Below are 20,129 nucleotides of genomic sequence, written 5' to 3'. Positions count from 1 at the left end.
GCTAAAGGATAAGAACCTCAAATAGCACAGCTCATGCATTCTCAACAGTTAAGTGACAGGCATTACAAGATAAGGTTTTGCAATAGTTTAACATAATTTGCATAAAAAATGCTGATGTACTTACCTTGTTCCACCACTGAAGAATTTTCGTGGAGTTTCCGCTGAACAGGCTGCAATAACCTCTGAAGTGGGTGGCATGAGAGAAGCTTCAACATTCAGGAACGTCGACCAGAAGTCACTCGGGATTTTTAACAGCTGCTGCATTACCTATTAAGCACCAAAGATAATAGCATTAGCATAACAATTTCCATGCATAGTGTACTAATCATTAGTAGGGGCATGCATATTTCGTTTTTGACGAAAAAACGAAATGTGAAAAAACACATTGTAGTGTTAATTTTTCATGTTTTTGAAAGGTGCGAGATGCATTTTGTGACCATGTTTTGTCACGAAATAATGCGAAATGAACTGCAAAAAGTGAAATTAACTCTTAAACACGAAATTTACTGTTTATATACCGACACGACACTTTCTGAAGTCTGAAGTATCCTGTGAGTTATGCAATTCGCGGAAAATTGATTAATTCTGCTGTAAATATTTGAGAAGCAAAAATAAACCCCTTTACACAGGAATAAATACTCTGGTAACTACATAAATGTGCTATTAGAAGGGATAAGTTTATTTTGTGTAATAAGTGGAGTTTTTAAATCAAATTTAGGATTATATTCACAATTTTAAAACCAAAATGTCATTTTATATAGCACTTTTCATGTGATTATTCACCGCTATAACACCGAAATTTCATTTTATTTACCGCTTTTGAACCCGAAATCGACTCTGTTTTTGTACCGAAATTTTGCTTTTTTAATTACCAAAAATATGTGCCTCTAATCATTACGTATCAGCAGAGACATATTTTTGGTAAACAAAAAAGCTAAATTTCGGAACAAAACAGTCAATTTTGGGTTTAAAAGTGGTAAATAAAATAAAATTTTGGTTCATAATTGGGAAATGAGAGATGAGGTAGTAGATAAATACACTTTATCTGCGAACCTGTTTTCGCTTCTTTGTTCTATCAATTTTGGTGGCCACTGCCACCATCCTCATTGGAACGTGTTGTACTGTTGCTTGGCATGCTTTTAATAGCAACAGTACAAGATCCAATGAGGATAAAACAAAGAAGAAAAAACAGGTTCGCTGATAAAGTGCATTCCAGTTTCTCTGTATTTAAAATTTCGGTGTTAAAGCTGTGAAATATTGGGTCAAAAGTGGTATATAAAATTATATTTTGGCTTTAAAATTGTGAATATAATCCTAAATTTGATTTGAAAACTGCACTATTTACACAAAATAAACATATTCCTTCTAATAGCACATTTATGTAATTATTAGAGTATAAACTTTATTCTTGTATAAAGGGGTCCATTTTTGCTTCTCAAATATTTACAGCATAATTAATCGATTTTCTGTGATTTGCATAACTCACAGGATAATTCAAACTTTAGAAAGTGTCACGTCGGTAAATAAACTCTAAATTTCGTGTTTAAGAGTCTATTTCGCATTTTGCTGTTCATTTTGCATCATTTTGTGACAAAACAGGGTTGGAAAATGCACCTCACACCTTTCAGAAACATGAAAAATGAACATTATAATGTGTTATTTCACATTTCGTGTTTTCATCAAAAACTAAATATGCATGGTATCAATATATAATTCACTAAATACATTTGTGGTGTTACCATTGTATTTCCTATCTCAAAACCTTGAAGGAAGTTAATCCTACAACATCCAAAGACACTGTATAGGTCTGCACAGAATATAATGCATTTCTGAACAAGTGTGTACACATTTCAATGAATGATTAGCTAAAGGACATATTTAGAGTGGGTGGGGGTATAGAGAGTCCAGATCCCCTCCCCTCCAAAAGACTTACAAAGTACTAAAATTAAATAAATTAAATAATCAAAATATACTTGTTTAGCATTTCTTCTACAATCAAGGGTTATTTATTTCTGGAAAATTTACACAACGGCAAGAATTAGACTGAGATCATACAGCTTTGAATTGACATTATCTATGACGATTTATACATAATATGACTTATAATAATATGCAAAACAAATTGATTGGGAACTTTACTTTTTACCAACTGGACTTATGGTTCCAACAGTACAAAATGTTATGAAATTTTCCTGGATTTTAATTGTATTTGCATTTTTGTTATTTAGTTACTTTTATGCCACTTGTGGCTAATCGTGATGGTGAGGATGAGTGATGGACACTCACAAAGAACACATATGCCCATACTGGAACTTTGATGGAACGATCAAAAGTCTACAGTCTAATTTAAGATGGTTGGCCACAAAGCCAGTTCCTGGATTTTTATTTTACATTTTTTCACCTTGGCTCCCTGAAGAGCATAAAATTGAAGTTCCACAGTATTATGGGGAAAGTCTAAAACTCAGAAACATCATGTGCACCATGAAATTTATACTTACTTGCACCTGATTTACAGTATCAGCCATGAGGACATCTCGTGATGGTTCGCTGCAGGAATATCCCACAATAGTTGGGCCAAAAACTTTAGCTAAATTGGAAGCTGGCATTTTGCAATCAGTGCATGTTGCGACTCTGGAAATAGAAGATAAGTGCAAGGGACTTCTTCGTATAAGTAAATAAAAGTGAAACACAGAAAAAGTGATTACAAATAATCAAGCTGATTTGCAAGAAAATTGTACATCTAACTCAGATGGGAAAGATAAAAGATTCAACTGTGTCCAAAATAGTGTGTGTACTGTTCTTGGCAAATAGACCAGCATCATTTCATTACTTTCAAAATACTGGATTTCATGTGGATTTTACGAGATTTCCACTATCAAATTATGGTTATTTATTTTGTATGGTTATTCACTCTTATTGTAATGAGTATTAGTCAGTAATGGCATATTGGCAAAACTACCAATAATTTCACCAGTTCAATATTTGAAACCAATTAGTGTCATATGGTGACATACATAAATTAAGGAGCTACATGAGCCATGAAATGTTTGCTATTTTGTACCCTTAATGGCAAAAATTTCACATGTAAACATTTTTTTGGAAAGCTGGCAATAAAAAAAATTGTAAAAGAGCTGTAGATACCATACTTTGGTGTGCATATGAGACAGTTTTATTCAGAATAGAAATATTTTGTTGTAATTTCGTTCAATTGCTTGTTCCCTTTTTTTTAAAAAAAAAAGTACACTCTACACTATCAGGGAGGTCATAATTTCATTCACAAATGCCAATTTTAATTGGTTTTCGGAATAAATTTAAAGGGCCACTACCCTCATGAGCAAAGGTTATCTTTTGACTTCGAAGGATAGCAAACACTATGCTAAGCAGCACAACACAGCAGATGGCCAAACCTGTCAACCACAATCATCCAGCACAGACGATAGAAATCAGAACTGTCAATTGAGAGTACAACAGATCAAACATCCATCAGCGCTGCCAGATGGGGAAAATTGGAACTACCAGCATCTGGGAACAAACAAAGCAGTGATGCACTACCATGTCCATCCTAGATGCCATAATCATTGTTAATGAATGCAGTGATCCTTCGAAATAATAAAAAAACAACTAAAATTGACATGTGGGAATGTGGAACTTTACAAAGGGGTTGAAGTTGAGTTGGCTGGTAACTACAGTAGTTAGTGACAAGTACAAAGGATTGTTAGTTGTAATTTTTATGAGATATGTAGCGTTAATAAAAGAGAAGTTGTTTTAAAAACAAATATGATTTTTAGTAATCTTGAATATAAACAGCATCCCATTTTCCTGTCTAATTTGGAGTAAAAGGAAGTGTGATCTACACAAATGCAGTATATGTTGTTACAAACAAAGCAATCAATCAAATGATGAAACTTACTTTTGCAGATGAAGTATGATGAATGCCAGTGTATCTTTGTTAGCCTGAGGCAACTCCGATACTGCTTGGTACAGAGCTGCGGTTCCGTCTTCGCCTGGTAATTCTGCAGCACGCACAAAATCATCACGGCTCTTGGTAATGATCAAAGGTTCACTTAGAGATCGCAGAAAGTCTTTCAGGACACCACAAATGACATGTACTTCGTAATTCCTAAGGTTTGGAGCACCCTTTCCTCTCAGGAACTTCTCCTGCAAAGAAAAGTCAAATAAAAATAGCACAGGGGAACCATTTAAGTACAGCTAAAACAATATTTTCACAGAGAAATCTGAAAATTCTATAGTCTTGTCAATACTGACATGGTGTGCAACAAAAAACTCACTGGGAAATCCTGATGTTACCGTAATAAAATGATCAATTCCTTACAAAAAGTCTGATTTTAGTATACATTTGTGCACCAATATATCGATAAACTAAACACATTCTTCCCTTCATCTCTTTCTTGATAAAAGCAATGATCATGCTGCTTTACAGTTCAATCGTTGATATTAATCTATCTAGGAAAATCATTTCAAAATTTGACAAGCTGTTGGTTAAAATACAGAGAAACTTAAGTACTCATTTTTCAGATATTTTTCCCACTTAATTTAGTTTCAACAAGAATGGTGGCAGTGGCCACCAAAATTAATTGAACAACGAAAAAAAACAGCTTCGTGGAAAAGTGAGTACTAAGTTTCTATGTGTTTACCGTATCTCTCAAGAACTTGGGGTTACTTTTAATAACAAATTTGTTTTACAAAATGCTTTTATAGGACTTGAGAATAAATTTGGGCAAATCTTGTATGCCCGTCAAAATATAATTTTTGTTCATACATCTAATTAGCTGGGTAACTTTATCAGAAGCATTCTGATCGGTGCCAAAATTGTTTCTCACATTAACTCATCCCAGAGCCTCAAGGAAACAAAGTCTAGTCTGCTCATGTCAGCTTGGGAAGATGCTTCCAACCATACTTTTCCACACTGTATATTACTGTGCATGAAACATTCAACTTCACTTTGTCTTGCAAAATGTGGATATGTTATCTGCAGGGAGCAGATTTTTTATGTTCTAAAAACAGCAGAAATATGTGGCTAAAAGTAAAAAAATATTTTCATTAAAATGATCGAGTGACCAACATTTTTCATGTTCCCCCATAGATCTAATTTTTGCACAGTTTCTTCGTAGCACTGTTGAAGGTAGTGGTTACGTTATGTGAATTCATTGAATGGCAGAAATTGTATGTACTGACAGGAAGGTTTTCAGGACAAAATTGTTTATTCTCAAAAAAGGACCTTTCCTGCCGATGTATCTGTATCGACCGATACCAGTAGTATCAGTATTGGTTGAAATTCATCTCCTGACACCAGCCAATACTTTTCCGGCATTTTTGTCTTTCACAGGGTCCGCAAAAATGCCGCGCAACACTTTCGCGGAGTTTAATTATCCTGGCAATTATTCAAAATTTAAACTTCTTTTTTATTTTGCAACAATTTTGCATGAAAAGCTATATTTTGTGATTACATAATATCTATTTTAGTATTCTGATGCAATTCTTGAATATTCTAAAGCAAATTTCTTGGTACATTGATGCACACAATTGGAGAAGAATATTTATACACCAATATTGATCAATATTTTGAACAAATTTTAAATATTGCAATTTTCAAGTATCGGTATCAGTATCGGTGGGAATCGATAAGAGTATCGGCACCAGTATCGGTATCGCTCAGCCATAATAATGACAATATTTATGGTATAATATGATTAGCACTTTCTTTCTTAGAGCCTAGTAAACACCATTAAATGATTACGAAATTAATGTACTTTCACCAATAGTGATTCTCATATCTACAAAATCCTATGTACAATATTCTATAAATTATTTCTTTAAAGTGATTTAAACCAATCTACCTTGCAGACATGTAAAGCTGCACTGCAATGTTTGTTTCCTAACAAATGCTGGGTGACTTGACAATGCTGCTTTTCATGAATTGCTTTGTCACATGGTTGAGAAAGCAACACCTTCCAATCAGTTGTAAACACACACTGAAACTCCCTGGCATATGCCTGAGTACGTGATTTGAACTTCTTTTCATTTTCTGCATCTTACATGAGGAACACACAATCCACTAACCGAACAAAGCTTGCACACTTCAGTAAAGGGCAGTAGTATCAGTATTGGTTGAAATTCATCTCCCGATACCAGCCGATAGGATAGTAATTTACCGCATATTTTGTGCATTAACTCCAAAATATGCATTTACACAAAGAATTTGGAAACTTTATATTCTCTGGAATGTCTAAAATACTGGATGCACATTTTATGCTTCCCCTACAAATGTGTGTTTTATGTGCTAAAGATAAAATTGTGCATTTTTATGTGAAATAAGACTTCGAAGATTACACTGCAACCATGTCATCAGCACTCCTACTGAGTATGACCAATTTCTGAAGCACAAAAAAAATATACGTATATATATATTTACTTAAAAATCCGCTCCCCAGTTATCTGACTAGAAGGAATGTCAACTAGGAAGGCAGTTAGCAGAAAGGATCTGACAAAGTGCACAAAAATCCTTTGAATTAGGATGGCTACAGACAAGCAGAAATGAAATTCTCCGACTTTTCTACCTTTTCCAGGACAAATTTGTGATTTTTTTCTAACAATTATTAACTAAATCCACGTTTTTGCAACTGGACAGATCCAGGTATGGATTGTGTTAAGTACCAATATTATCTTCATAAAAACTGACTTCATTTCTACATGATTTGAATTAAAACTGCAAAATAGTGAATTTGGAAAATTATTACCATTCACAAGTTAGGGAAGAGTAATTACGGGATTTTTTTTCATATGCAGCCAGTTTTCAATAAAATATTTGATTATTTTTAAAGTTGCGACTAAATGAGATTAGTGAAGTGCCATTGATGAAAAAATAAATTTTGTAATTTATCAATCTCCTTAACCTTTCTCTTTATTATATGTTTATATATCCACTGAGGTTTGGAACCTTCTGCTTGCAAGAACTATGACTGCAGACTTATTTTTCGATGCCTTAACACTTGTACATGTATCATACTTCTCTTTCTCTGCAAAGCAAACATATGAGAGAGATTTTAGAGGGGGCAAATTCAGCTTATTCGATGCGCACATGGCAACACATAGTGTCTGCTCAACACCAAAACCCCTAAAATACATTAAATCTGATTCTCAGGAGTAAATGTTCTGAAAGTGGAATTGTACAAAGTGTCATATTTCCTTACATTATCAATGGGTCTTCTTCAGTACAAACATTCACACTATTCACATATTCAAAATTTAAGGCAAGAAATTTATAGAGAGGAATCTACTGCATTGTACAGGTGACTGATTTAGCTACTCAAATATTAAAACAAGAACAAGCTGTTCATAACAGCTTCTGAAAGTTTATATATGAGGGGCATCGAAAAAATAAGTTCTGATGGTGTCCGTTCAAGGTGCTAGTGGTCAGAGCACAATACGCATATGCAGGCAGAAAGAGATGCATGTTGCTGTAATCTGGTGCAGTCTCTGCACAGTCATTTTAGGTCAGTGCTAGGAGAAAGATGGCAGCTCTCATACAGCTCTCCCGCATACTGTGACGTACGTACGGTAATCAGATTTTTGCATGTTCAGAAGCAGACGTCCGCATAGAGCCACCAGCAATCGTGTGAGGTATACAGACCGGATGTCATGAGCGATAGTATGGTCATACGGTGGTGTAGACAATTCATGTAAGGCTGCGACCCCATACAGCTGAGTGCATGTGGGATCTTTGCATCATCCTGAAGAAGTTGCTGGTAGGTCAACATTTTGACAGTTACGCTGCGGTACAGATGGTTCCAGTCGTTGGTGTCAAGACACGCATGCCATGGGCCAAAAATTTAGTGTCATGAATGCTATGACAAATGCCAGAACAACCATGGTAAATATGTCAAAAATTAAGTTAGTAGTCACTGTAACTAATACATAAATGTCAATTACTACTGATGTTTTCGTTTTATTAATGGCTAATTGGTAGCCTTGAATTTTAGTTTTTTTTATTTTCCAAATCGGTGTTATTCTTTTACAATTCAGTGTTGTATTTCTCAAACTTAGCATTTTAGTTTTAGCACATGTTCTGGCAAATATACCTAAAATTATACCTTCATGGTGTTTTGAAATTAGCATTTTAAATTGTAGGTCACATGGCCTACACCTGTTCATGAAATCTTCATGTGTTGGAATCAATAATTGAGAAAAGGTAGCTAATTTCCATTATTTCTCGCTCGACAAATACTGATGTTACGGCTCCTGTCAGAAGCTCACCACTTTGCTCATAAGAAATTGAAAAATTATGCGTAACATGCATTATACGCGTAGTTTTCTCTTGGATAAAATTTTTGAAAATGTGAGCATTCTAAGTGCACAAATATGGCAAATTTTGTTTTTTAAACCTAAAAACACAAGAATGCTTGATTTGACAGTATTTTTAGTTGTTTAAAAAATTTTTGCAAAAAAATAATAAAAAACTCAACAATTCACATTTTATGCGAAATTCACGATATCTTGCTATTTTGGATGGGTGAAAAAGGTGCCCAGATATTACTGTACATTGAAAAACACGTTTGCAGCAATTAACATTTTTCAGTGATAAATCAAGGTTACTACAAAGCGGAACTTACTTTCAATAGAAGAAAAGTGAAAATGTAGTAGGGCTGGCAGAGAAATGTTGGTTGCTGAAGAAAGTGATAAGCTTTTAGGATTGAATGATTTAAGTAATAATTACTACATTAAAATATTTACCTCTTTATTATTACTATTTTATTTCATAACATTAGACGTTAACTTCACTCAGTGGCAGATTAACAATCATCTCTCACGAGTTTAAATGGACAGGGCAGAGGGAAGGGGGTGAATTGCAATGCGAGTGTAGCAGAAAACTGAGGTTGGAAGCATGCACTTGTCAAATTTTTGTAACGTTTATGAATGCAGATACCTGTTCCATTTTGTCGTGCTATTATTAAAGAGATATATCTCGATATGTTGGTTTGTTCTTGATATCGAGTAACAGTTCAATGTCATTGTAAACATACATTAACCTGTGTAAAACCAGTATTATGCCGGGGGGATGAAAGAAAATCTTCGCATGCTTTGCTACATTAAATATGGTTAAGTGAGCCAGAAGAGTAATAAAATTCTGACTTTTTTTGACCTCTCAAATTCCCTGACTTTTCACAGTTTTCCAGGTTTGTCGCCACCCTATTGAATAGTAGTTGAGCCCTGTTGTTAGTTCTTGATCCAAAGTTCTTAGGGTCAGTTTGCTGTCTGCAGTCTGATATAATAATTAGGCTTGGTAAGCAAAATACACAGAATGTAGCAGACTGCAGTATCGGCACATCCCATGATGGTTGGTTTGGCAATAACATGCTCGTTCTCCAATTCCACCTACTGAATTCTTTTTACATTCAGATACGAACAAGTTAGCCAGCAAAAGTATACACAATCATCTGGGCTGAAGTCGGACCCATGGTCAATCACAACTGGAGTGATTTCACACCTTTGTGCATGCCAAAATCATTTCCGTACCTAGACTTATCACACAATTCACAAAGTCCATATAAGGGTTGGGTAGGGAAAGTGAAAGCTTACCTTCAGATCCTTTACTTCCCTATCTGAGCCTGGAATGCGGTATATACCAACTTCTGACAGACCTCTTGCTTCAACTTCATTCACACAATGCACAATAATTGCAGGCACCATAGGTGCAACTGAAGGTACATAATCTGCAATCGAACCCTGAAAGATAATTTTAATATAGTAATTTTAAAGGGCATTTATTTAGCTAATAAACAAAAATCACAAATATAATTTTCATTTACAACTAAGTATATTTTTCATTCAAGAACTGTTATTAAGTTTACCTTCATAAAATGGAACATCTCTCCAGTGGCATGCCCAAGTGGAGGGAGGTCATAAGCCACCTCCTTTGACCCAGTATTCCTGGAAAAAGAATGTCGAAGACAGGAAAACATGGCAAAATGAGGGCTGACCACTAAAAAAAAAGTATATGCAACAACCACTTTTAAAAATCCTGGGCACGCCACTGCATCTCTCACAACCTGAAATGTACTAAACAAGCCCCAAGAAAAACTCTACCATATGTATGGTACCTTATTAAATATTCTCTAATATAATGGCAGCATTGTTGAGTACAAATGGGTAGAATACAAAAATTAGACTAGTTGAAAACGCACACAATTATTAAGGTAAATTGAAGGTAGATGAAGGGCAGCTTAACCAGGATAATGTTCAACTTTCAATTCATTTAAGAATGTCCTCAACTTTAATTTTCTTCATTTCCTGAATAATTCTGAATTGACAGTTACATCCCTCTCAACTCTTGCAAGTAAAGGAACTATTTAGGTGGCCAGGACAAAATTCCAAAGACCAAAAGTATGCAAAACAGGGATTTGAAACAATTACAACAGGGAGACAAATTTCAATTTCAAAATACAATGGTCTGTGCTGTTAGGCAGAATTTGAGAATAACGTAACACGAGTAACAGGTTACTTTTCAGTACTTGCATCAGTAATGTGTTTCATTGTTTTTAACTTGTGCATGTAAAGTTACACTGGGAAACATGCACTGCACAGATATGTTACTTATGTAAATAGTTACATGTCTTTATTGAATGACAAAGTAATGGCAATGTGTTTCTTTTGGAAGCAAAGTAATGGTAACATTTTAATTTGTTGCAGTAAATTACCACAAATTGTTAATTGATTTACTGATTTGCTTTATTTTACTTTGCCTTTTGCGCCACTTTTGGCTAATTTGTGAAGATGGGGATGAGTGATGATATGACGAAATTGATGAATGAACACTCACAAACATCCATGCCCAGGCCAGGATTCAAACCCGGAACCCCTGGCATTGTAGTGTGATGTGCTAATCATGCTGCCACAGTTACCACACTCTGCTAACTGATATGTAAAGTGATGTAGGTCTGTAACTGAAATGAAACAAGCTTTTCATGACACGTAGTCAGGCATTTAGTTCGATTGCTGATATCATCTGGTATCCTAGACTTGTGTCCACTATGGCGGAACCTCAATTTTATGTTTATTTTCAGGAGACTGTAATGGAATAACTTAAAATGCAAGAAAATGTAAAATCCAAGAAAGTTTTATGACATGTTGTTTTATTTCAACCATGGAGTTTGAATGTATAAACACATGTAAATGTTAAATCGAAAAACATAAAATCAGCGTTCCATTGTACTTCTTTCTAAGCAGCTTCCCTGTATCATGTTTGCAGGATAGAAAGATAAGCTATGTTTCTGGCTGTGGGTCAGAGGACATACTGCTCCAGGCAATGGCAGTGTGCATCTTTGATTGCCTAGGTGGCAGCACGTTACACAACACCCTAAGTGTACCCTGAAATTTTGAAACTCTCAGAGGAGGATAGAATCCAAATCTGCTCACAGTAAAGGTGGGAGAGTTAACCATTCAGCTACATGGGAGCTCTTTCATCTCTATAGTAGAATGTAGTAAACTTGTCACGTTACACAGTAGTTAAAAGGAAAAATATACCTACCACAACACCCCTTTTGGTAGGCGTGTTTCCAAATCCAACACAAGGCAATGGGACCTGGTCTTTACATTGCTGATGACTTGTAGCTCGACAATCTCTGCACTTGATTGCTATTTTCCCAAATCCAATTCTGCAAGAAAATAGACAGCAAGAAATTAACTTGTCATTAATATTATATATTTTTATTTCAACACATTTCATATTTCTACCAAATATTGAAATTCTCATAAGATATCCAGTGTCACCTTCTTTAGCTTAAAATTTCCAGCATTTTTTTTTTTTTTTTTTTTTGGTAACAGCCAGTTCAACTTTTTTTTTTCCCCCAACTATGTGTTTGGTGCAATTATAAGTAACATGTCCTAGAGTACCGCAAAATTACTTCTGTAATTGTCCATGTAAAAATCATTCCACAAGGCCACCTCTCATTAGACTCCTTGTGCTTTACGAATGAAACTAACTCTTTCTTTCAATGCATTCTTATGTGTCTCCAAAAAGAAGTTCAAAATTATTAGTCAACATTTGATCTAAAATAGCAGTGGCTACATGGAAAATCTACGAAGATTTACACATAGATTCAGACAAGGGACGGCCAAAAATATACAGAATCCATTCTCTGGGAAAATTAAAATCCAGATTCACAATTTTACTATCCGGATTTCAGGAAAAATCTGAAATCTGGATTTTCCAGTTTACTATCCAGGTTCCGGATAGTAAAAAATTCAGATTTGGCCATCTCTAATTCAGACAGCTATCTGGAAAACCTGTTCAATTTTATTTTTTAAATGAAATAGACAATTTTTCAAGTGCATTCCTTGCCGTACAATTATCCATTCTTGGTCCTATTTATACAAAAAGCTTCATTCTGTTAAAAAGTGTACTTTAAATGGCAGTTTCTTAGCCAATTTTCACCTGCAGTAAGGTGCCTAGATGGACAAGCACAGCAAGTAGTCAAAACTCGTGATCTTGGTACCAAAGGATCTGGGTTTGAGTCTTGATTTGCATATGGACATTCCTTTGATATTCCTTAACCAATTTCATCTTCACAGTTGTAATTAGAAAAAAATTACAAGAAAGCACCATAAAATACGAAAAGTACAATAAAATCTGCATTAAAGGATTTTTTTTAAAACAAATCATCTGTTCACCTACCTTACCCCACAAGGACCACACTTCTCTGGCTTGATGACAGTCTTTGTACAAAATGTATGCGGCCTATTATGCATGACACTATTTACACCACCCGTTAATCCAATTGGGCTTTCATTAATCATATTTCTCTCTTGGGTAGCCCAAAATGACTCATCTGTATCCGAATCTGAAACAGAGAAAAAATAAATAAATAAAGGTCAAATCCACAGATATAATTATTCACATTTTGAAAGGATTCTTAAAATTTTAGCTTGTTTCATGTTGTTGTTTTTTTCAATTAAAGATAAAATCACAAAAGTGAAATATTGCTTCCATGAAAATCAACTTTATGAGCTATGAGTAGAGCCACATATTTACAGTGAATAAAATATCAAACATTTCGGTACAAAAACTAGGCACATTTCAGGATCAAAAAAATAGCATTTTTGTATGAAACTAGTGAATCAGAACCCTAAATCTGATTTAAAAACTACACTTATTACACAAATAATATAATATAATAAATATTTTCCTTCTAATAGCACACTTTACGTAGTTATCAGAGTATTAAGTTTATTCTTATGTAAGGAAGTCCATTTTTACAGCAGAATTGATCAATTTTCCATCAACTCACAGGATAAATTCAGACTTCAGAAAGTGTCATGTCAGTACATAAACTCTAAATGAAATTACAACTTGAAATAAACAAAAGTGTCAAGAAATTCTAGTTCTAAGGTAACTAAGATGACAATGCTACACACTCTGAGTACTATAAATGGTCAAGTGCATACCTGACTTTACAGGAGCTGACGGTCTAGGTCGAGGGGTAGAGGGTATTTTCTTTGGTGTGTATAATGTTTTACACTGGGTTTCGCTTTCCCGGTCCCTCTCACTTTCAATTTTGGAGGAAGCTGTAATAGGCCCATTTCGCTGCACAGTCACAACGGTAGTAGCTATCACACTTTCACCTCCAGTCACTTCAACAACATTTCCCTGAAATAGTGTAAAAACCATTATACATGTTGTTAATAACTATTACAATGGTGCAGGACATAGAACAGAAGATACATCACAACATGCCAACCTAGCCACAAATAATTACATGTATCAGGATGAGCTTATGCAGATGTGTCAATATCGGACAATACCAATGGTATTGACTGGAGTGTATTGGCTACAATTTAATTATCAATACCAGTCGACACTTTCCAGGACCAAAAAATCTTACGAGCCACATGATTGATCTAGTTCATTTTACTTCACATTTCTGCCACTTTTGGCTAATCGCAAAGACAATGAGTGAGGATATGATGAAATCAATGAAGGGGGAAAGACACACACACACACACAGAACACCTATTAGAATCCAAGACCACTGGCACTGTAGCATAGTGTGCTAACTTCTCTTCCACAAAGGTTGGTTAAAATGCCACACAACACTCAGTCTAAAATCCTGGAAATTATGTAAAATTTATAACTTTCATTACTTTTGCAACTTCGTTGTGGTGAAAATGGACTTTGTGATTAAATGACTATCTCACATAAAATTATGACATTTTAAAGCAAAACTGGTCGATTGCTATGGTATAATGAGTTAGGCTGCGTACAAATGGTCATGATAGAGACAGGTTAGGTCTGGGGGAAGCAGGGGACCATATTGATGTGTTCCAAGCAGACACCCACAGTATTGAATGCAACTCATTTTTTTTTAAATGTGAAGGGGGTGATGTGATATATCAAATCAGGCTAGAATATTATGAGAAATGCAATAATGAAGGTTTTATTGATGTATCTTTAGCTGGTAAAAACTTAGGACTGCATGATTGTAGCAAATGGCTAGTTTTCCAAGTGTAAGAAAACAGTGCCAGAATGCTCCAAAAGCGTGAGGAACGCATCGAGATTGTACTGCTGTCTGGGGAGAGAAGTCCACATGCCATTGCAAATTATTTTATTCAACGACACCCCCAACGAGATCCAGTGTCGGATATGACAGTTGCACAATTACTCAAAAGTTCCGGGAGACCGTATCAGTCAACAGGCGATCCTCAGGATGTCTCAGAACTTCCACACACACTCCTAGCATTCTGGCACTGAAGACAATCATGCAGTCACAACTTTTTCCTGATTAAAGATAGTGAAAAAAACTTCACTATTGCATTTCTCGAGAAATTCTAGTCTGATTTGATATTTCACATCACCCCCTTCCCATTTAAAAAATTTGAGTTGAATTCAATATGGTGACCACAAACATGGAAGATGTCCGCTTGGAACACAGCAATATGGTACTCCCTAGGCCTAACCTGTTTCTATTATGACAATTTGTATCCAGCTTAACTCCTTTACATTTTATAGGGGGGGGGGGGGTGTTAAGGGAATTTTGAATCACCCTGTACATGAAATCCTTAAAATGCTTTAAATACCAGCTGATGAGAAGAATAAAATACAACAAAAATTGGAATTGAAATGTATACCCAAATGGAAGTACATTTTCGACTTTATGATTCTCACACGTTTAAAAAAAGAATGGAACAACATTGGAAATACAGAAAGTTTTTCCAAACTCAAATACCACCTTCCAAATTAATAAAGCAATAATCCCCAAAAAACACAAAGTTTTCACGAGCAAAGTATGGATGTTCTAAATTTAGCATGGAATGAAGACTAGCTTATACATAATTACTAGAGACATGCATATTTTGTTTTTGGCGAAAACACGAAATTTGAAATAACACATTGTAATCTTAATTTTTCATGTTTCTGAAAGGTGTGAGGTGCATTTTCATACCCTGTTTTGTCACGAAATAATGCAAAATGAATTGCAAAATGTGAAACAGATTCTTAAACACAAAATTTAGAGTTTATTTACAGACACGACACATTCTGAAGTCACAATTATACTGTGAGTTATGCAATTCAAGGAAAATGGATTAATTGTGCTGTAAATATTTGAGAAGCAAAAATGGACCTCTTTATACAGGAATAAACTTAATGTTCTGGTAACGACATAAATATGCTATCAGAGGGGATATGTTAATTTTGTGTAGTAAGTGCAGTTTTTAAATCAAATGTCATTTTTATATACCGCTTTTTCACCGCTATAACAGCAAAATTTTATTTTATTTGCCACTTTTGAACTCTAAATTGACTCTGTTTTTGTGTTTTTGTACCAAAATTTTACTTTTTGATTTACCTCTAGTACTAGAAATTAGCCTTACATTGCCTTAGGCAATTTCACAAAATCTTTTCATTTTAGCATCTCGAGTTGCAAAATTTAGCTCCTTTCAAAAGTTATAGTTGGCATGCAATACAGTTTCCACGGGAGTCCGAGCCTGAGCGGAATTCCAACCCAGGACCCTTGGTGTCGCAGCACGATGTGCTAACCACTTGGCCACAGGGTCCGGCCTAGTTACTTATAAGTATAACTAGCTATTTCCACACACTGTACTCTCACATTGTTGATTAAATCATTGAGGTTAATTTTTCAGTGTATCTGCAGCAGTCAAATATGCTAAAGCTCTTCCATTACAGTGCCTTTCAACTGTCCCTCTGGAAGGTATACATGAAGTAGACAATGCTTTAACATTTTATTGAAAGCAAATATTTCATTTAAAGCACACTGCATAAGAGAAACTTCAAAACATGCGGCATATTCAAAAGCAACTCCTGGTACTTGAAAAGAGGGCAAACATGTCTGTCACAACATTATTATTGTCAGGTTTCTTACCAATATTTACTTATTTAATAGAAGATTCCAAATACAGCATTTGCCATTTTACATTGGAATGAATTAACAGAACATAGGACAGAAATAATAACATAAAACAACAAAAATAATAACATAGCATAAAATTACATGTGGTTAAGAGACTTGCATACTTTTAGTTAACTTTCTTCTAAAACGGTCCAGATTTTCAAAAATGTCTATTTGTCTTCCTAGATTATTATATTCGCTGGGCAGTCTATGAAACAGAGAACGCTGGATGAGGCACAATCTTGGCTTCTGAGAAGCAAAAAGTTGAGTGCTTCTTGTTGAGCGGAGAGGCACACAAAAGTGAATTTCCTGCAGAAGGTGATCACTCCTGATGTTGCCATTCACTATTTTATGTAGGAATATATGGTCTGCCAGTCTATGTCTCTCTTGAGGAGTTTGGATATTTAACATTTGCAGAAAGATTGACTTTTGCAAGTGTTCAGGAAGAAATTTAGGATGGAATTTAGTCTACCTGAATTTGAGGGGCATGCCATAGACTAGATCGGAGAGCAATATTCAATGTATGCTACTTCCATACAAAATTCACTGTTACCAGGACATAGGCTTTGTAGACCATCCTTCAGCCGCCTGTTTCTTTGCTGTAAGTACATGTTTCCTCAAGTAACTATGCATTATTACACTCTACAAGTAGGACAATTATGTGGTGATGTTTTTACATGTGTGTGTGTCCTAAGATTCAATTTGTTCCACATGATCGAAAGGATTGTAGTGTAAAATTAGTGTTTCTTGAACAGCAGTAATGTGCATGCAACTGAAATTTATGAAGTGTAAAGAGAACATGTGCTGTACATGTATTTATTAACTATATGTTGTATTTCTTTCTCTTTTGGCTAACCATAATGAGCACGAGTTATGATCAGATGAAGACCCAAACCAGGGAACTTCAGTGGCAAAATCAAAAGATGACCTCTTAATGTGCCTAGCTACCAAGCCAGTTAATGGGTTAGGACACATATTAGATGTGACTTGCTTTATGGATGAACTGCAAAACTGTATGGTTTTGAAAGAGAAGGGGGGGGGGGGGTTATTAGTTCTTCTCTAGCTTATCCATGATATTACATTTTCTCAAAGAAGTCTTGAATTATCTTATTCTAATCTATATGGAATCATCCTGCACTATGGCCATGATGTCTAAGGTGACAGGCTTTGGGCTCGGGCTGCGAGATGCACACTGCTTCAGTCTCCCGAGGGAAGCGTAAAAACTTTTCCCCTGAGATTCGGCCTGTGTATTGGACTGGTGGTCATCCACCATGATGATACGGATGAGTAGCATAACCCAATCATAGAAAACCTACGACGACGACTGGGGGTTCATCGTGCTGACCGCACATCACTCCGTAGCTGCTTGGATGATCTCCCATCTCTGGTGAGGCATGTGGGAGTGAGGCTGGCAGTCAAAAGGTAGGCCTTGGCCCACAAGGGCTGTTGCACCATGGGTTATTATTTATACATATTATATGTTTTACAGGACCCCAGGTGAAAACCAGCATTTTAAAATGCAAGAAAGTGTAGTACAATATCTCATCTATATTGGAAAGGATAATGTAAAGTCAAGATTTCACTGTATACACACTTCAACAATGGACATACAATGAAACTTAGACACTGGCACAGCAGCTGAACAAAAAGGGACAATAAGCAAACACACAAATGGTGCAAACATGAGACAAAGTAGCATGCTCTGTCAGACACTTCATGCTGTTACCTTTAAATCCTTCTACAGTTTATCCACCTCATTTCTTAAACCTGTATGCTATCTTGTAACAGTTATTATCATCCTGAAAAAAGATGGACATGCACTTCAACAAATTCTGGAATTAATGACATGCCAATACCACTTAAACTGATATTGATATCAGTGATGATAGTCGTAACACAAGCCAAGGATAATGATACAATTTAAAGTGGGGTCAGAATACAATGGCACCCTGATTTTATATTTTTCCCCCATTATATATATTCAATCTTGACGTGCCAAAATTAAAAAATGTTACAAAATTTTCATAGATTTCAATTTAAAGTTTTTCAGCTTGGTCCCCTGAAAAAAGTAAATCCGAGGTTCCGCTGTATTTATAAAATTTAATGCATAAGTCATCCAAATTTCACATGAGATAAAAAATCACAAAATTTGTTTCCCACACATTCCTGTTCAAAAAGGTAAGGTTTCCCATGCACTTTGCCCCATGCCATGAGACATGTATAGGGGTAGGCGGGGGTAGGTCAACACATATTCTTCGATCTCTGCCTTTCTTTCTTTTTTTGTGATGTAATCAGTACCATGCTCTGGCTGTCTTTATCCCTAGGTACCCATTTATTTGAAACTGGAGCCGCTTTATGCAGGGACAAGGCAAGGAAAATTCCAACCTTAAATCACCCACATCCACATGGCAGTCAGGGGCCCTATTGACTAGATAACCACGGCTCAAATATTGTGAGAAAAATAATACAGGACTGAAAATATTTTTCAGTCCCGTGAATCACTTTCATTCCAGAAAAGAATTAGCCGATATCAGCAATAAAAATGTAATTATTTCCAACACCAAGGCATTGTTTGTTCCAGCCCTATTCACAATATGCACCTTGTTTTGTTAGGATTTGCCAATCTGAAAATTTGGAATTCCAGACACCAGGTACATGCTGTGATACTGTTACATTCCCAATGCATACATGAATTCATACTTCACTTAATTATTAATGCATGTAAAAATTAATGCTTCAGACATCATCCTGGAATGAGGAATGGTCACATTACTTTATTATATATTTTTTACAAAACTTCACGCATCAAGAATGTAATTCTTAAGAAACAAAGTGAACAAATCTTAATGACAACTCAATACAATTTTAGATTTTAAAATATTCAATTTCATGAAATCCCAGTAAAGGTACATAACAATGTATATTCACTATACTGTAAAAAATATTAAAGAATTCTTGACCACAAGCATAACTTCTTGACATTTTCTTGACATTCCTGACTGGTAGACACCCTGTACAATGAAAAACTCACAAAAATTACATCCATGGTACAATAATACCACATTACTGCCACGTAATCAGGAGTTGCCAATGACTACGTGTTGGCGTATAAGGCAGTGGGAGAGAGAACTTATTCCATACACAATAAAGTTAGGGTGGACAGTCGAGGACCACATTAAAATTCAATTCATGATTGGGAAAAGAGAGACGCGGTAGTATATAAATATGGAGAAACTAGTACTCACTTTTATCCGCGAAGCTGTTTTTTCTTCTTTTTCGATTAATTTCAGCGCAGCAAGTTCCAACGAGGATGGTGGCAGTGGCCACTGAAATTAATCGAAAAAGAAGAAAAAACATCTTTGCGGATAAAAGTGAGTACTAGTTTCTCCGTATTTAAAATTCAAGTATAATTCCCAGTTTTCAAGACAAACTTTCCAAAAATTCAAGGGTACAAGCAGATGCTTTCTCTATTTCAACCTTACCTATTACCGCCTCTCACCACAAAGCCACGCACACAAATATATTAACAATATAAAGGGCCTGTCTGTGTGATTCCAATTTATCCAAAAATTCTAATTCAATTCAATTAAATGATATATGTATTTAATTTTAAAATATAGAGTTTAAATTTACCATTTCACATACTCGTCAGACGATTAACTGATTGATTGATTTGGTGTTTTAAGTCCATTTTATGCACAGTAAGGC

The 20,129-nt window shown here is 35.3% G+C and overlaps 1 protein-coding gene across 3 annotated transcripts in view; it reads right to left on the bottom strand.

The window, feature by feature from the left end:
* Positions 1–20,129, bottom strand: part of LOC145986369 (rac GTPase-activating protein 1-like) — a 76,616-nt gene that overhangs the window by 16,948 nt on the left and 39,539 nt on the right. For all 3 annotated transcript variants that reach the window (XM_083120279.1, XM_083120280.1, XM_083120281.1), the window contains exons 6-12: positions 13,462–13,663; positions 12,692–12,857; positions 11,546–11,672; positions 9,598–9,744; positions 3,911–4,158; positions 2,499–2,631; positions 125–267 (exon numbers count right to left, since the gene is read on the bottom strand). In XM_083120279.1, coding sequence (XP_082976405.1) covers positions 125–267; positions 2,499–2,631; positions 3,911–4,158; positions 9,598–9,744; positions 11,546–11,672; positions 12,692–12,857; positions 13,462–13,663 — 1,166 coding nt within the window. The remainder of the gene's footprint in view (positions 1–124; positions 268–2,498; positions 2,632–3,910; positions 4,159–9,597; positions 9,745–11,545; positions 11,673–12,691; positions 12,858–13,461; positions 13,664–20,129) is intronic.

Source organism: Lepisma saccharinum, chromosome 4 (assembly GCF_977018435.1).
Source record: "Lepisma saccharinum chromosome 4, izLepSacc3.1, whole genome shotgun sequence".
Classification (NCBI taxonomy): domain Eukaryota; kingdom Metazoa; phylum Arthropoda; class Insecta; order Zygentoma; family Lepismatidae; genus Lepisma; species Lepisma saccharinum.
This window is presented reverse-complemented; position numbering and strand designations above follow the sequence as displayed.